The 19,119-nt window shown below is 41.9% G+C and overlaps 1 protein-coding gene across 2 annotated transcripts in view; it reads right to left on the bottom strand.

The window, feature by feature from the left end:
• Positions 1-19,119, bottom strand: part of igdcc4 (immunoglobulin superfamily, DCC subclass, member 4) — a 44,780-nt gene that overhangs the window by 10,150 nt on the left and 15,511 nt on the right. For both annotated transcript variants that reach the window (XM_044030468.1, XM_044030469.1), the window contains exons 2-14: positions 18,321-18,632; positions 12,732-12,873; positions 10,271-10,404; positions 8,126-8,260; positions 7,132-7,284; positions 5,316-5,726; positions 5,077-5,241; positions 4,692-4,829; positions 4,106-4,288; positions 3,242-3,454; positions 2,783-2,884; positions 2,497-2,686; positions 1,759-1,886 (exon numbers count right to left, since the gene is read on the bottom strand). In XM_044030468.1, the coding sequence (XP_043886403.1) occupies positions 1,759-1,886; positions 2,497-2,686; positions 2,783-2,884; positions 3,242-3,454; positions 4,106-4,288; positions 4,692-4,829; positions 5,077-5,241; positions 5,316-5,726; positions 7,132-7,284; positions 8,126-8,260; positions 10,271-10,404; positions 12,732-12,873; positions 18,321-18,632 (2,406 nt within the window). The remainder of the gene's footprint in view (positions 1-1,758; positions 1,887-2,496; positions 2,687-2,782; positions 2,885-3,241; positions 3,455-4,105; positions 4,289-4,691; positions 4,830-5,076; positions 5,242-5,315; positions 5,727-7,131; positions 7,285-8,125; positions 8,261-10,270; positions 10,405-12,731; positions 12,874-18,320; positions 18,633-19,119) is intronic.

Here is a 19,119-nt window from a genome sequence, read left to right as displayed (position 1 = left end):
TTAAATATTGTCCTGAACTCATCGTTGTTTCTCACAGATCTGCACACATATCCCACAGTAATCATTTTAAATATGTTATGCAAATGAAAATGAGAGTAATTATGCAAAATAAATCACCATTCCCTCTCACATCGCGAATCTTAAAACGGATGAAAATGAATGCATACTGTGGCATAAGCAGTGTATGCGTATACAGCAATAACCTCAGTACTGCCCTAAACACATTTAAATCCTGTTTCAATCTGATTTTAATACCTAAGTTTGTATCAAAATTCTATAGCTTGAATGTTTTGTTGTTGTTACTTCTAAATAAGGTGCAGTATATAGCATGTTTGGTTGTTGGAGCGATCTTACGGTTGCAAAAGAAAGTACTACTGTTGGATAAACCAACACACCACAGACTGTTGTATGCATGCCAACCACAACCCTGGTCAACAAAGTCAAGTGCCGTCAGGTCAAGCCAAGTCAGCTGGCTGCCTTCCCCAGCGCCTAGCCTGAGGCTCTGCACGCAGCCAAGTGAGGACATCTAGCTGATGTCAACCATTCTATCCTGCTCCCATAGGTAAACAAAAACAACTAAACATGGAAGAAATATCAAACTGCTGAAGAGTTTTTCATTTACCCTTACGCTAAAAGAAAAACCTGTACCCTCCACCTCCCACAAATTATGTTTGTTACTCGAGCAGATGGGGCCACACGGTGATGTAGTGGTTAGCACTCTCGCCTTGCAGCGAGAAGGAAGACACAGGGCCTTTCTGCATGGAGTTTGCATGTTCTCCCCGTGTGTGCGTGGGTTCTCTCCGGGTTCTCCGGCTTCCTCCCACAGTCCAGTGGGGATTATAAATTGGAGAGTGAGTGAGAGTGAATGGTTGTTTGTCTCTATTGTGTGTGGCCCTGCGATGGACTGGCGAACTGTCCAGGGTGTACCCCGCCTATGATGTAGCTGAGATTGGCATCTGGTGGAGGATAAAGCGGTTAGATGATGACTACAAGAGATGAACGCTGTCAAAGGAAGACACAGCAACAAGAGTTATGAGCATGCATATATCAAGCATTCCTTGAAACATGAGCGCTACAAGACAGGACTATGAAAATGGCCTCCAATCACAGTCCTCATTTAAACACTTTCGGGTTCGAACAGTGAATTGTTACCACACCAAAGGATGTTTGACGAGCAGCTCGTGTAAAATACACTGCCAGTGACTTCCTCATGACCAGATTGGTTATATTGGATCTATGCTTTGATATTCTTATTTTTGAGAGCTCCTGTGGTTTTTCCAGCAAGACCACATGGGCTCATAGGTCACATTGATGGTGTTACAAGTGATGACACCTTTGATGTTAAAGGTTTTTTCAGTGCGCGTGGGCAGCTGAAGGTGATTGTTTTATGTGTGAAACAGCATTGTCACAAATAATCTGGTCAGTAGTAATAAAAAAAAAAAAATCTTTTCTGAGAGGCAACAACTGCTGCGAGGACATTTTTTGTCATATGTTCTTATTTTCAGTATATTTCTCCTCAAGCAGCTGAATTATTTTCAAGGGTGTGTAAAGAATGTAAGGGAACAGATTGTTTTCATTCATTCATATCAAATGAATAGAAAAAGAGCTGAAGTACACACCTGAGAGAGTCTCTAAAGGAGAAATGAGTCAAAAAGCACTCGTCTACGATAGACAGACAGCTGATTGTGTTTATATTGGCCTAAACCTATTGATACGTAGCATAAGAAGCACCAATACTGTTTACATTTAAAGACTCACGGTCAGACATAGTCGACTCCTCCACAGTGCCACTGAATGGTCCCACCACATCCACTCCATTAGACTGCACCGCCAACTCATAACGGGTGAACGGCTTCAACGCCCTGAGCAGTATCTCCTGAGCAGGACTGCAACACCAAAACAGGCGAGACTTATGAACAGGAAAGAAACACTGACACTGTTTAATTTATTCTACACTACAATGTCTATTACCTTTATATTTATATATGATATTTGATGCTTGATAGTTAATTATTATACATTACTGCACATAAATAACATTTCAGAATATATGTGTAAAAAGGAAGAGAAAGTATTGCACACTTGCAGTTGGTGCCTGAAGTGTCTTTAAGAGTAACTATAATGAACCAAGTCAACACAATTCAAAATGAAATATTGAATTGTGAACTAAACCCGTTTGTAGACATACAAATATGGTGCTCTTAAAGATGTAAAAAAAAGCCTCCTCCAGTACTGTTAGCCAGTGCAAGAAGAAAAGGTAGTGTATACTTAAAGCTTTCATTTACTGAATGATTTCAAACGCCAATGGATTTTGTCCTCGGAGGGTCTTATTTGAAAAAAAAAATCTACAAAGCCTATGTATTTGATGATTCTACGTAGTAAAATCATGTTACCTTTAAATCAGTTCACTTTTCCTCCTTAATGACGCTGTGTGTGTGTGTGTTCACTCACAAATACTCTGCTAGGAGCAGCTTTGTAGTATACTGAGGTTCTGACCTGGTGTGATAGGAGACCAGGGAGGCGTTGGTGGTTCCTGCTGGGCTGCAGCGCACTGTGTAGTTGATGATGCGCGTGTTGCTGAACCGCGGTTTCTCCCAGCGCAGCCAAATGGAAGTGGAACTGTTGGCTTTGGCTTGAATGCTGCTCGGTGGCAAGGGTGGAGGGAAGTGCACTGGGGGTGATGATGCTTTAAGGCACAAATACAGATGATTAAATACTACTGTGTTCGGATCTGTCAATCAGAATGAATTCATTCACTCACATGTGCAAAGAGACAACTCACCTTTTTCTTGGCCCTTCTCTGTTCTTCCCTTCCACACTGCAGCTGCTCCATCTATCTGCTTATTGAATGCCCAAACCCTCACCTCATATTGCCGGTCAGAGACTAACACACACACACACACACACACGTCGGCAGAACAAGGATGAGTAAAAGGAGGAGAGGAAGGAACAGAGAGAGGTTTTCCTCATCATACTTGCTGTGTACATGTTACGAGTAAACCCTTCTCACTAACCCTCCTTTTCACGTTGTGACACGCAAAATTACTGAGTATAATATGATGCACGTTTCTTGTAAAAGTTGCATTTGAGTGTATTAAACTTTATTTAAATTAAAAACAACTATCTGTACCAAAGAAAATTCAGAATTTATAATCATTCCGTCTACCTAGAATACATTTTAATATAATACACCTACAACTACAGGTAAAGTATGTAACAAACATTAAGAGAGGTCACCCACCTAGTCCAGTGAGCAGATGATACCTATCCTTCTTACGGAGCCTGATGGTGTGGGTTTGTGTCGTCCTTTGTCCACTGGCCGACTCCTCAGCGTCAGCCTCTCGACAGGACAACTTGTAGCCAGACACCAGTGTGTGATTGGGTGAGGGATGCCATGTCACATTGAGTGTGTTCACTCTGGCTCTGACTTTTAGCTCGGTAGGGGCAAAAATGACTGAAAGGTAGAGGGAAAGAAAAGACATTTTGACCATGAAGTCTACGTGACGCAGCAATATGACTAAACGTGAGACTATTTCTTGAATTATGGCAGCTGTATACAGTGGTTGTACACCAAAATGTCCAAAAATGTGGCATAGATTAAAAATGATGAGTTTTTGTGGATCTGCTTACTGACTAAATGCTGAGGAAATGCTGTAAATGCTTCAAATGAATGTGTCGTTAAAGCACATCTTAACAACAAAGACATCATATCAACTTTTATCACACCCATGCACACTAAAAGAACAAAATGCTACTTGATGTGCCTTCACTATGCTATGTTAAATTTCAGCATGCATTTTTAATTATTTGTTAGTAGCCATCAATGTAAGCCTTTAAAATGCTTGATCATTATTTACAAGCTAGTCTAATTATGGTTGTGTAAAAGTCTTACAGTTACTACATGAAAAAACACATTAAAACATGTTCTAAAATTCTAAGAAATGTCTCAAATTAGAGTCTAGTAGATGTACCCATCAAATAAAGATATTATTTTCAAGCTGAAATTGAATACAATTGGCTGCTGACTTAACATCCAAAAAATGAGAGAAAAGACAAAACAAAAACAGAATTTCAAACATAAACAAGGTGTCCATGTCCCACTTACCCATGCTATGGTCACTGTGGTTGTAGTGAGCTAATGTTTGGTGTTGGGCCCACTCTGACGGGACTCCAAAGCCAATGCCTGTTCCAGCTGCAATCCTCAGGCGGTAGGCCTGGTTAGGTTGCAGCTCTCTCAGTGTAAACTGAGTCTCATTACCACCCACTTCCACAGAGAAAACAGTGTCCACTGTGGAGGCAAACATACACACACACGTAAATTGAATCTACTACTATCTACCAAATTCACTGAACAAGGCTGGACATGGATGAAGTGGCACAAGGAAAACATTATTAGATTCAGAATAGTAGATAAAGGAGTGTAACGACACAGTGGGAAACTAACCTTTCTAGTTAATCCGACAATTCGAGAGATTATATAAATTTAGATCACACAGCGGAAATATTTTGTTCTGCAAGTGTACTCTTAGCAAAACACTGCACTCCGAAAACCAGTGTGAAAATACATTACACACCACGTATAATACTGTCAACACTTTTACAACGAATAAACAATATGTCCTAAATGATACTCTTTTCATGGGCAGGTAAAATCAACGTGTTGCCATCATTGTCCACCAAAGGTCACTTACCATCATCCAGAGAGCTGTACTCAATGCGATAGCGGGTAACAGCTCCTCGACTGTATTGTGATGAGAGCGGATGCCACATTAGCCTGATGTCTGTCGGGGAGGTGCTAGCTATAGAGAGCTGAGGAGGTGCACTTGGTACTACAGGAGGGAATTAAGAAGAAGACACTGTTGATGCTCTGTTCATGCACATTTAAGTCATATCCTAGTAGCACAACCACTTAACAGCTGTTTCATACACTTTATGTATGATTTACAATAAATAATGACATCAAATGTTGGCCAGTCTAACAGTAACAGTAAATAAATACTCAACTGAAGTACTTCTTGAAACACTGGATCCCAGACTACACATGTGGCCTTGTTTAACCTGCGTTTGATAACTCACCATCCTCCAGCATCTCCACAGTGACAGGCTGGGATGGACGACTGGCCCCCATGGGAGAATAAGCCACCGCAAAAAATGTGTAGGCAGTATGGGGTAGAAGGTCTCTGACGTGATATTCGGTGGTGTCATTGTTCATTGCGAACTGGTACTCCACATTATCTGATCCTGATGAGGAGGAAAAATATTAAAATCAAAACAAAAGGTTGCACTGCTTTCTATAAATTAAAATAGAGGCATACCTGCAACCCGCTGGCAGTGGACAGAGTAGCCGATGATTTGGTCTGAGTTGAACTCGGGTTTCTCCCAGGTGAGCAGGGCAGTTGTGCTGGAGTACGGCGTAGCAGACAGGTGACGAGGAGGGCTCGGGAGACCTTCCCTCACAATGACTGTCAGCATAGCGGTGGCGCAGGCCGTGCCCAGTCCGTTGTCCGCTATACATTGGTAATAGCCTGCATCCTCCAGTGCCAGCTGGTTAATGAGCAGGACTCCAGGGCTTTGGGTCTTAATTCGCCTGAATGGCTTGATGAGTTGACCATTCTTCAGCCAATGCAACACAGGAGGAGGCTCCCCAGAGCTGTTGCACACAAACCTGGCTGTGTTTCCCCGGGAGAGGGACACCGTCTCAGGAGGCTGGAGAATCACCGGAGGGGCTATTGGAAATATGAAACAATTGTTTGACTAAAAACAGTCCCATGTTTTAGAGAATAAGAATGCACATCCGTTTCATTCATTTCATTTATAACAACTGTAACGCCCTCAACTGCGCCCCCCAGTGCTGCCAAGCTGGACCCATCATCCAACCTCACTTTTCCTATTAACTTAAGAGAGGTAATTATGTCCCTGAGCGACCAGAATACTTTAATACCAATGTTTATTTATGTTTCTAAACATTTCAAAGCTGAATGACCAATAGTATTTTCATACACCACCGACATCAGTAGGGGACAATCTATTCATTGTGGATGGCCTGGCTGTGCATTTCCTCAAAAAGAAAAAGAATGAAACTAGAGGCTCCGCCACTGACACAAAACACACAGGTGTTTTTTTTCCAGAACTCTAAAGAGAAATATAAAACAGTGAGATGAGTTTTGGTAATAAAAACCACAAAACCACACACATACTGCCTTATGGACATCAAAACTGAAATCAAACCCCTATAGTATAAAATATGGGAGAGTTTTGAGAGTAAAGAGAGTTTTAAAAGAAAACAGGAGGTCAGATTGAAAATAATGGATCATTGATCTCAGACACAACCTAATTGTCTGTATGGAGTGTGATACTGATTTTTTTTTGCAGATCAGTGTACTTCAACATACTGTAGTGGACCTGGCTTGGCATCAGTGATAAGCCATAAATGTCACAGCAGCGCTGGAACATTCAGTTTCTTCATGCAGCAAGGATTCCAATTCCTTCCCTCCCAACTAAACCATCATAGTGACATGAAACAGATGCAACGGAGCCACACCCACGACGTGTCCACATTTCAGCACGTCAGAGAGATTTATGACCCGACCCTAGTGAGATTAAAATGCAACCAAATGGACACAAGAATAATGCATAATCAGTCATTCAACCTCCATGGAATAAAAATGAGTTAATCGGAAAAAAAACAAAACAACATTAAATGTTTTTCTTCCCTGAGGAAGGCGACATATATTCACACTGCTCTGATTTTCATTCATTCAGACAGCAGAAACAGTGTTATCCCATAAGCATAACCATTTAATGCCTACCACTAACCTTAACCTAACCACAATTTAAATCATAGCCCTTAATTTAACCAGTTCCTCACCAGAAATAAGGTTTTGCCTCATCAGGACCAGGTTTTGGTCTCCATGAGGGTTGCTGGTCCTGACAACAAGGTCAGTGTTTATGCCAGAAAAAGTCCCAAAGAGGCAACAGATCCAAGTACACACCCTCTTGCCCCCTCAATCTCAGATAACAGACTCATAAATTGTGCTGCATACCGACACCGTAGACAGCATTCTCTTCTGTTCAACACGTCTTAAAATAACATGAAAATAACAGTTTAGTCGTCCACTATATGAATCTTACCAGGCACATGCAGCTCAGCAGCAGCAATGACAAACTCTCTGGTCTTGGGTTTATTGGCGCGACAGACATAGACGCCGGCGTGGTGACGCCTTGTGTCCCTAATCACCAGGTTTGTTGCAAGGACAACCACATCGGTGGAAATGGATTTTCCATCTGATCAAAGTAGAAGCAAGAAAGAACAACACACTATAGCGCTAGATCATACAGATGGGGAAAAAAAAAAAGAAAAAAGATTGGCCTTGAGAAAAGTAATCATTTCACAGACTTTGAGCTAAACAGCACTCAAGAGTAGTGGCAAGGGACTTGTAATTACACAAGCTGACCAACAGGTGGCTCTGTGATGTGTTATATTTCAGCCTGGGTTGACTGAGCCAGCTGCATTGGCACACTCCTAGGCTGTGGGTGATATCACTTCACTATTCACCATAAAGCCTAAGGCAGACCACTATGTAGTGTATCCACTATTTTAGTGTTTTCAGATTTCCTATAGATACTGATTGTGCCCTTTGAAAATACAAACAAAGAACTAATCGCCACTTCAGAGTGTAATGCAGTTTTTGACAACTGACACAATGGAATGGAAAACCATACGATGTTGACAGTCGAAGAGCCATTTCTGAAGCAGACAATCGGAATACAAATAAGCGATGGTTCCTCGAGTGACGGCTCTCAACATCACTCGCCCCACAATTGAGCGTGTTTACCTTTGAGCGCGTCCATGTCTGTGCATTAGAATCGTAGCGGTGTGAATGAATTAGTGTGACGCGTCGTTAAATCGAAAGCATCGGAAAATGTTGAATAGAGCAACAGGATAGGATAAGGAGTGACAGCTATAACAACACCTAAGAAATAAGTGATAAACTGATACACGTTGTTCTTTGTGTGCAAGACAACTACATAATCAGACATGGATAATAATAATAAAATGGTAGATGTAATTAAAAGAGTCATGAGAGGAGAATTAGCTGTGTTTAAAAAGAATGTGTAGCATTACCTTGTCTACTCCAGGACACCAGTGGTTTAGGTTGGCCTTGTGCCATACACTCCATCACTGCAGGGCGGCCGAGCACCACAGTGGCATTCTGAGGTGGTGCAACAATTACAACTCTGTTCAGGGCTTCAGTAGAGCCTACAACAACAAACCATGTTATAAAAACGTGCACTTGTAACTTTTAAAACATTTTAAAAAGATTTAGAGCAGCAGTGACCTCTGAAGAATTTCTAGCAACCTTGAGATAGACTTCTTTTCTTACACAGCAATTAATGTCATCATCACAACTGTCACTGTAGTGGCTGATTGGTACCTGGTTAATGCGTCGTTAATTCTTATTAGATGTTGACTGCAAATACGATGTGAGCACGGCATGAATCTAAAAGTAAAATTGATTAGAGGCTCTGATGTGGGAGGATTCATAGCAAAAGGTGGAAGCCCTTGTATTTCAAATTATTATTTACAGGGAGCAGTACCAATCTTGTGTCACACAACGGCCGCACTATTCAAAAGATATTGTATTAAAAACCATCAACTACAAGAGGCAACTGAGGCGAGGTGGTGAGACAGAGAAAGCCAGTTTCTTGTGATAGTGATAAAAGACCCCGAAGAGAAACAAGATCTCTTGGGATAAAAAGCAGACAAGGGAGAGAATCACTCTTTGAGAGAAAATGTAAACCATTCATTCAGTTCACAGAATGGCCTTAAAATGAGATGCACCTTCGTTAGTCAAAGCACATTGTGAGACAGATTGAAGGGTCGAGACAATTGGTCTACCACCAACACCACCCACCCCCAACGCCTCCGTCCCCATTTCTGCTCAAGCCCGGGTAATCTCAGCAGTAATGAAAGCCAGAAAGTAACATGTAGGCATTCTGAAAAATATCATGAATTAATCATTGAAATTAGATACAGCAGCCCTTGCTTATGCATATGGTACGTGTATGTTTGTCTCTGTGGTGACTGAAGAGCAGGGTGTGTCTTTGTAGGTGTCTTGTTTGTGGGCATGAGTGCGGCACAGTGTAAAGCATGTACATATATAAAAATAAATAAATACTCGAAAGGAAATTGGAGGCAACAGAAAAACTTCATATATTCTACATCCTCTTTAGTTGCGTACATGAACTCGATGACACGAAAACTGAATCGCCAACGCAAGCAGAGCTCTTCAATTTATGTGCATGAGAGTGAAGCGATGACGTTAGGTCTGACAACCATCTCATGTAAAAGCTCAAGAGTAGTTTCCTCCAAAGGTTTTCACAGCAAGACGACCAAGAACCCACAAACACGAGGTGTATGATGAAACATCAAGTTATACTTTACATTCCCCCCAAAAAAAAATCCTAAATCCTAAAAAACAATATTCTTCCCAATTGTATATTTGCAAAAAAATGGCACAAGAAGCATGAGAACACATCATGAAATCAAGATTTGAAATGTTCTGTCATTAATACTTGGAAACAAAAGCGTGGCGACATGAAAGGGTGCATTATCAACTGTGTGAAAACCTTAAAGGTAAATGCACTGCATCTGACTCATTCATGTTGACCTCATCATCTCTCTCTCTCTATATATTTTCCTTTTTATCTTTCTTTAGAACGACACAAAAGCTGTGACTCAAACTAGACCCAATGGTTTGCACAGAGCAGCCAATTAAAGTTCATGATCTCTCACTAACTCGAGGCAGAGGGGCATAATGTGGCATGTTTTTTGTAAGGACAGCCTAATGGTGGCTGTCACCTCACTGCTCAAATGACTCTATGTGCACCATTTTACACCCAGGCTGTTGTCCTTTACAATCACCATTCACTGAGAGCAGCTTTTGAAAATGTGAAGCACGATTTGGCCAGCTGAAGAAAATAAAGTGGAAGGTATATATTGTATTTTATGTTTCTTTTTTTTTTTGGTTACATCACAAATCTGTGCAAGTTTCTTTTTTTTTTTTGGCTAAAATATTTATAACTGCGGCCATATTGTTGTGTTACCTTCAAGGAACACAATAAAAAGACAGGGTCAGCAGGTGCGGCTTTGTTAACACCAGTTGTTGTTGTACTAAAACTTAAATTAGATTTCTTGACCTGGTGTCACAGCTCCCTGTGAGGCCTGGATGCCTTTTCAAACACTATAAAGCACCGTAACTAAGTTCACCTGTGGTGACAGTAAGTCTGGCTTCATGACTGACGTCCTTCCTGGCAGAGTTAGACACGACACAGCGGTAGGCACCCTCATCCTCCTTGCTCACCTCAAGGATCTGGAGCACCCCGTTAGGAAGGGAAATGAACCTGTTGCACATAAGGCAGAAGAGAAGAGAAGAGAAGAGAAGAGAGAAGTGAAACAGGGACTGATAAACAACAACAATGGGATTCTACTGGATCTTCTCTGAACACAATCCTAATCCAAAAGGATTTTGTGCATCGCCGTTACAAACAGGAATGACAGTTTGTGGTTGAACCGTACATCTCAGTGGATGCAACAACCTCTGCAGCTGCTTATATAAATGACATCGTAGTTCTATAAACAACGTCATCACTGACTCATCTAAACTTATAACTTGATACAAATCAGAGATTTTCTTTCTTGTTTAAGGGGAGGGGTTTTTTCTCTCCACTGATGCCTAGTGCTTGCTCATTGTGTGAATTGCTTGGTTTCTCTGCTCTTGGTGATGTTGTCCATGTGCAGTACCTTGAGATGAATGTTGTGATTCAGCGCTATACAAATAAAATTTGAATTGAATTTAATTAAAACACAGTTACTTATTTCTGGCCATTTGTGTTTGCGCATTATAGAATCACACAATTCCTAAAAAAAAAAAACAGCACTATATAAAAACGCATGTGCGTTGGAAAAAATGTCTATATATACAGTTTAATATTCACATCCCACACACGCATGTGGCTTTTACCAGACCGATAGAAAAAGTGGCAGTGGAAGAGAAAATAACGAGAGGCAGAAGGTAACATGAAAATGAATGAAAAAAGCTACACGGAATAGGGATTGAAAAGAAACAGAAATAGAGATGGAAAGGGGATAATAGTAGAAATAAATGGAGCAACAGAAGTCAGAGGAGTGAATGTAGAGGAAAATGGCAGATTAGAGCAAGAGAGCGCACAGCGAGGAAAAACTAGTGTCTTCTTTTGGTTCATCTTTTGTGAGAGGCCATTAACTGTGCCTGAGGTGGGAGAACTGTGTCCCACCAATGAGACCACGTAAGCACTGAGCTGTTTGCGGGTCATGCAGGCCTGCAGCAGCCATTAGCACTTAGCCCTGTGCAATAAGGCTTACAAAAAATTCCACGGCGACGGGGCAGTGGAGCCACAGTGAAATGTCAATATTGTTAAGTGGCCGAGTAAATGAGAACATTTGTGAGAGGGAGCTGACACATAGAGAGACAGAGGGAGAGAGAGAGAGACCAACTGAGGATGTGGTAGCAGGAAGACATTTTAAGGGGTGAACACATAGTGATGAGCTGTTTTGAAACTCAAGGTAATTCTTTTCACAGTTAAATATACTGGCATATTTCATTGACTTCACTCAACATTAAAAAAAGCGCACAGCAGAAGGCAACCACAGAGTTGCTGTGGTTCAGTGGCAGAGTGGGTTGCCTTTCAAACAGAGGGGTTGTCCCCAGCTATGCATCCCTCCCTGAGAAAGATTCTTAACCCCACATAGCGTCTGACAGCTGTGTCAGCAGCATTTGACAGATGTGTGATAGAAAAAGTGCTGCGTATAGACGCGCTGCATGTGCTGTACGTGGGGCTCAGTGGGTAAATCACAAAAACTGTGGTGCGAGGTGCTTTGGAGTGGACATCGAGACAAAAAGTGCTATGTAAATGCAGACCCTTTCACTGCATGCAATCACTCCAGAGGAGTAATTGATGGGGTAATGGCGGAGGCCGTAATCAGAAGAATTAAACAAGATTTGCAACTACATTCATGTTTCACATCTTTAATGGATGTAGCGGTGGTGATTTCCCAGGTTCACGTTGACCTCTCGTTGAGAATTAAAAAGTAACATACGCAAATGAAAATGCATATTTGTACACAGCATATCTTTCAGAATGTAATATAAATATCGAACAGTGGCTCTATGGCCAAAAAATGTGACTGCAAACATTTGAATTATGACATCACACCACACACAATAAATATTTTTCAGAATTTTTACATCAGGATCTCCTTCCTGAAGAACTTTCTTGGACACTCATGTCACAAAGGTCACATTCAATCCAGATGCATCATCCTCATCTCAATAACGTGAACCATAATTATAGTTTCCAGTTGCAGGCAGTATGAGGGATTAGCAGATGGTGTGCAAGTACCTCCTTTAAACCAGAAATTCAGTGAGCTCAAACAGCCTGTTCACGCATTCCATGAGCTAATGACTCGTAGCTTGTGGTCTACATTTTGGTTCAAAGGTTTGAGTGAGATGCTGCCTTCAGGCAACCAAAGTCCCAGGGAAGACAGACTGTTCTGAGCAACTGGCACGACATCCCAGCACAGAATAATCACCTACCTTAGTCATTAATAACACTGGGGTGAAGTAGAAAAGAAGGAAGATAAGACTAGATAAGAAGGAGACGATGGAAAATAAAACATGAAGCAGGGTCACCTTGTCTCTTCAGGGACAGCTAGTTTATCCTTTTCCCAGGTAATCACAGGTGTAGGTATTCCCTCAATCTGGCACTCGAAGCGGGCAGCTCCCCCAGCAGGCGCCGTTTGGGCTGATGGTTCTTGGTGGAATTTAGACAGACCTGAGGATAAAAAAAAACACAGACTTGGGCAGATAAAAAAAGTGGACATATTCTTGCAGTTTGCCAGGTGAAGTTAATCCGGGAGAGAAATTATATTAAATAGCCACCAGGTGTCGACTTCCCTGTGGGAAAATGAACTTGCTCTTAACTTGATTTATAAAGATTTCCCTGTGGAGAGAACGATCTTAATCACTTGCAAGTCTTCTTCAATAGCACATAATGTGAATTTTGTAAAATGATGTTCCCCTTTAAATGAAAACAGACATATCACAGCACATAGTGTGGACACCAGTGTGACTGACAACAGTCCAATAGGAGCTTTGTTGCAGGTGAAGTCAACTTAGATACTTCTATATGACGTCACAGCCAGTTGACACTTGGTCATGCATACAGGATACTCAGTGCTTTTCAAACATAATTCAAACGTAATGTGACCCTGTGATGATATTGAAGCCATTGTTAAACACTTGGTATTTAAGCTGTTACATCCTCAAATAAGTCAAAGAAGTGTGGAAGAAACCGAAAAACAAACAAAAAAAAAGAACTGATCGTGCAGTCATAGCATGCACCTTCCCTCAACTCAGTACAGTGAGTTGACAACACAGAGCCTGAAAGCGGCCAAACAAACCCACTGGCACAGCCTGAATCTTCCACACCCTGATGAGCAACACAGCCAGGCTCAAGCAGGTGTGAGAACATCTCCTGGAGGAGCAAAGAGGTGAGAAGAACCAAACACAACAACAAAAAACACAACACATTTCAGCCATAACACGAGCTTGCATCACACGCCCTAAAAAATACCCTAAAAGTACACACTTAAAGCTTTTGGCTTAACAAATCCAATGAATGTCCAATGAAGTTAAGAATATGTAAATCATTAGTATCTATTTCTGACTTACTTAATACATTCAGTTTAAATGTACCATTTCACATTAGTAACTTAATTTAAGACTTGTTTACGACATTTAAATGTCCTTGAATGTCCTGTGTAGGAGAAAATTAGACATTAATCAGGTTTGAAATATTTCTCTCCTCCAAGTTGAGTCTTGGCATGGCACCAAATTTCATCACAGCCTCCACACATTTTACACACAGACAGAATAGCTTTCAACTGCAGGTTTTGCTGAGCACCAGGGGCCAGCAGTGAGCACTGTCTGAGGGCCTCTAACCTCTGACCCCAAACAGGCTGTGGGAGAAGAGAACAAAACTGGTTGGCTGTCCCAGCTGCTTCGCCTGCAGCTCTGACTAAAGAGTAAAGAACAGAAGAGGAGGGGGGGATCAAAGGGGAAAGCAGACAGAGCTGAAGAAAGAGGTAAAGAAAACAATTCCAACTGATATAACTGGGCTACAAATTACATGTCGCCTACTGTTTGTTTTAATGAAATATGCAAATTGTAAAATTATTTGTATTAATGCATGACACTAAGCAGAACTGATAATAAGAGAAGACAAAACCGATGAATGCATTTCTGAGTAGTGACGTGATATAAGTGAGAACACATTACCCGATATTAAAAGTCAACAGGTAATGTATTTTCTTTCAAACATCCCTAAAATGCCAGCAGGGTTGTCAGCACAATAATCCCACCAGTGTGACGTTTGAGGAACAGCTGTTTTTGAGAGGTGAATCACTATTATCCTACTGAAACAATGAAAACCCCATTTCATGTTTATGTCAGAAAAACAGGAGGTGGGCTGAGCATCCGATTGTATAATGGCCTAACGGTGCCATCCACAGAGCCACCACTGTATTTCTACCTTGTGCAAAGGGTTAGCAGACGTCACATCTGGGTGTTTTAAGACGCACAGTCTATGAAATAACTGCCCTGAGATTCCAAAACCCAAACGTTTCCTGTCTCACTATTTTCTCCAAACTGCTGTGAGCTGGATGAGACTCAGCAACTCACCCCATCACACCGACTGTTAGTCATGGCAACAAACTGGCCATCTGTGTTTTCCCTTTGCACTAAAGGAACAAAGTTTCTCAATGAGTACACAGAGGCAGACACACATGCCGGGCCATTGAAGCAGGAAAGCATTTGATTCATTTCAGGAAAAAAAAACAAAAAAAACTTGGAATGACTGTAACATGGCAAGATTAGGAAGAGTTGATGATTAACCCCTCCCTCTTTAAGCCATTACACACTGTGATGCCCCATGTAAACACACCACCTGTAACACTGCCAGAGAGGACCTGACAGGGTGCCAGACTCACTGGGTGTGTAAATTTGAGTTGGAGTGTGTGTGTGCAGAGCTACTTGCATGCACGCAGCCTCCTGGTGTCTGCACACGGTCTGCTTGTGATTACTTTACTGGATCACCGCATGCATTCAAGTGGACAACAGCTGATCAGCGACAGAGGCATTAATACAAAGGGGGACAAGAGGTGCTCAGAGAACCCTCTTTCTATGCTTTGATGGAACAAAGGCAACTGGCTGGGCTTCCACCTTCGCTCTGTCAAATCATAATCATATTAGTCTTTTCCCAGGATTCCATGAGTGCCACCATGCCTGCTGTGAGATTTTGCAAAGTTGACACGGTTCTGCCCAGGATCGGGCAAGATTTCTGAGGTAACACTCTCGGGAAAAAAAAGGTGACATATCAAGCCACGGGGTCAGAACATGTCCAACTGTTACCTAGCAACAAGGTCTGTCTATGTTTTAAAGGAACATTTTCAGGCAGCTCTCACGAAAAAGGGGGTAAAGCGTCCACACTTCACGTAGAAATTACATTACATGTCATTCAGCAGACGAAGCGACTTATAATAAGTGCATTTAAACATTTGGGTACAAATAAGAGCTAGAAGTAAGTAAGAGCTTCAAGTAAACCAAACTATGAAGTGCTAGTCATAAGTGTGTTTTTTTGTTTTTTTTGTCATCGTCGTCTTAATTACCCATCTTTCTTTACTCGTCTCATTTTTCTTTTCTCATTTCTCTCTCTCTCTCTCTCCTGCCCTTGACTTTACCCCAACTCTCTCTCTGTCTTTGTCTGTCCCTCTATCTGCCCCACTCTTTGGCCCCAGAGCTATCATATTGCAGCGTTTTTCCCCTCCCCTTGTCCAAGCAGATAATTCTACCCGTGACCTCTTTGCTACCCAGCTTTCAACCCATCAAGCGTGACCCAAGCCTCAACGGATACATGCAAAACCTTCTGGTGAATAATTGCACTTGGACTCATTTTGTCCTGCTTATATTATTCTAAATATATAAAGGTGCTAAGTTCTGTCCGTTCTGACATGCCAAAAAAGGCCATTTGTGGACTATATGCTGGTATGTATCAGCTGGGATTGAATCCAGATCCCTCTGTAACCCTCAAGTGTAGGATTAGTGGCAGAAAAACCATACAGTACATATACCTCAACCTTTTAACCATAACAAGAGGCATGTCTTCACATTATTGGTTATAAATTGAAGGTGAACATTTTCAACATTTTCAACACTTTCATTAAAAACTTCGTAAAATGGTACATGGTACAAAAAAAAAAAATGCTGTATTCAAATCAACAACTAACATTGTGCACATATGAAGACTATGTGACTACTCAATACAAATAAAACTATTTCAGCACCAGAGTAAAGCCACAAAAGTATACAGGAGAAGCCCCGTTATGACATCACCTCCTTCACTCAAATGCAATGCTATGAAAGCTGGTAGGAATTTGTCCTCATAATCAGGAATTCGTTCTCAAACTTTTAATACCGAGTCAGAAAATATAGAGCTCTCAGAGTAATACCATTATCACCAACGTCAAAGTCAGCTACAGACTTTTCAAAGGAGGCAGATTTATTCCCAATAAGATCATTTGATCGCTCTCATCGTCCTAGATTAAGAGGGAGCGAGAGATAAGGTCACTCTAATTATTATCGTTTTTTTATTATTATTTTATTATTAGTTTTGACTGCGGTCAAAATTCCTCAGCTCTACTCGACCAGTGGTACGTGAGCTTCCTCTGCTGGTACCACAGCTTGAGAACCAGGGATCTAATTAACACTAAAGGCAAGTTTCATGCACAGCATCATCATCATTTGTCCATCACTGTACGCAACCTTGGCAGAAGCTGAAAATGCAAGCTGGAGCTGAATGTTCCCCATGTTTTTATACAAAGCAACGTGCATCATATCCTGCAACAAGTAAATATCCTGAACCACGGGGCTTTCATAATGTGTTTTTAAAAGTACACTATGTTCTCTCTTTTTTGTCTCATTTCTGGCTGTGAATGTGCAGTAGGAGACGAGAATGCCCTCTTCGTGTCAAAGCAGTTCAGCTTGGACCTCATGCACACTGCCCATATCTACCTCACAGCCTCTCCCCACTGATTTAATTCCGATCTTGCACACATATACCAAACATACACATGCATGCACGCGCGCACACACACACAAGTGGAAGGTCATCCTTAATGGGCTCTGAAGCCTTTTCCTTTCACCATCACTACAAACTCCAGCCTTTTCCACCCTCCCACCATTCATCTAACACCCCTTGTCTGTACTCCTTATTGTTCCTCAAACAAGAGATCCTCATAAATAGGCATGTGACAGCTGACAAAAGTAGGGGATCCAAAGAGGATACTGTCTCATTTTACACAAAGCTAATGACTAAATAAAGACTACCACTTAGAAGTGTGAGGGGAAAGAGGGCTTTTTGGAGGGGCGATTAAAGAGCCGCAGCCTGTCTTCTCATCTCTCACGCCTGCATGCTCCTGTTCTTTTCTTTCATTTACACATGCTCTCCCTCTCTCTTTTTTGTCATTCTAAACAACTGCAAACAACGGGCCTTCGCTTAAGTGTGTACCTGTTTCTGGGACACCTGTCTCCGATCTGTGTCACGGGAGAGTCAAGTTCATCTCCATCTAGGCAAGGACATTCCCCAGACAGATTTTACATTTCACATTGTTCTCTGTCTCTCTCCCCCTTCGCTCTCTGAGTATATGCGTGTGTCTTTTCTGTGCATCCATGTCTAATGAATGCTATAAATGGATGACTGAGTCAAACCCGTTTTCATTACCTGACAAACCGAATGATTGTTTGGCCACCCAGAATAGATGCACAAGCAGACCATTTTGTTTGATAATAAATGTGTAGCAGTGGTGAGGCAAAGCAAGACTGTATAGTTTTTTCCATGTATATAAAAGCATTTTTAGGTAAAGCAGTTATTTGACTGAAGCAAGCGAGCAAGCTCGGGCTCTTTCCTGCAGAGCTGGGTGAGAAGATCAATAACACTCAGTTGGCTTTGCTTTGAATAAACCGTGACAACAGGGGAAAAGGCTAGTAATTGTGTGTGTGGGTGTCGCAATTTAACACATTACAGTGCATTGTCTCAACATCAATACATGAACATAACCACGCAGACATCACAGACTCTTCCAGCTCAACTAAACTACACGTGTTCGTGTTGAAGGAAACCAAAGTAAATAAATCAACATGCTCTGTGTGTTGCTGGATACCTACTTGCCATAAGTACATTCACAGTCCGGCTGGTGAGGGCTCCGTGGGTGCTGGCACTCACGCAGCTATAGCCCCCCTCCACGTCTTGGGCAGGGTGGCCATCGTGGGCAGACGGCAGCAAGAGAAGCGATCCATTGCCCAGATACTGCAGGTATTCCCCCTCCAGAGGCAGGATCTGGCCATCCTGAAGCCAGGTGACATTAAAAGGTGTCTCGCTGGCCCCAAGATTGCAGTCCAGCAATAGGGGCAAACCCGGCTCCAGTACTACATGGCTGGGCCCAGCTCCACAGCTCAGCTCCACCGAAACAGGCTTTTCTGTTTGGGAGAAGGAAGAAAACAGTGTTTACTGCGCAATAGAATAGGATCACCTTTATTCTTTGATACACCTCTTTATTCACTATCTATTGCATTTGTCAGTGTATTTTCAGTAGAATGTGGATATTGAGCCTTTTTATTACTCTGTAAACACCATCACAACTCAACTAGAAAGTCACTACTCCATGGCTTTTAAATGTTTAAATCTGCTCCATTTGTCATATTTTTGTCAACTTTATCCATTTCAGGTATTGGCAATTTGTCATTTTGTAGCATAGCATAGAAGAGTCGACAGCGCTGGCAGCACAGATGGACAAGGGTGGTGCATTCCAGAGGCAGGGTGTTTTGGGGACAGAGAGAGGAGGCCCAAGGAGGAAAGGGAGAGGGGGGAGGAGCTCTGCAAATTAAATGAGTGTGGAAGCATGAAGGGATTTGTATGTCAGCAGCAGGACATTAAAATCACAGGGAGAGGGGAAGTCCTGCAGTG

The sequence above is a fragment of the Solea senegalensis genome, linkage group LG7 (assembly GCF_019176455.1).
Source record: "Solea senegalensis isolate Sse05_10M linkage group LG7, IFAPA_SoseM_1, whole genome shotgun sequence".
Classification (NCBI taxonomy): Eukaryota; Metazoa; Chordata; class Actinopteri; order Pleuronectiformes; family Soleidae; genus Solea; species Solea senegalensis.
This window is presented reverse-complemented; position numbering and strand designations above follow the sequence as displayed.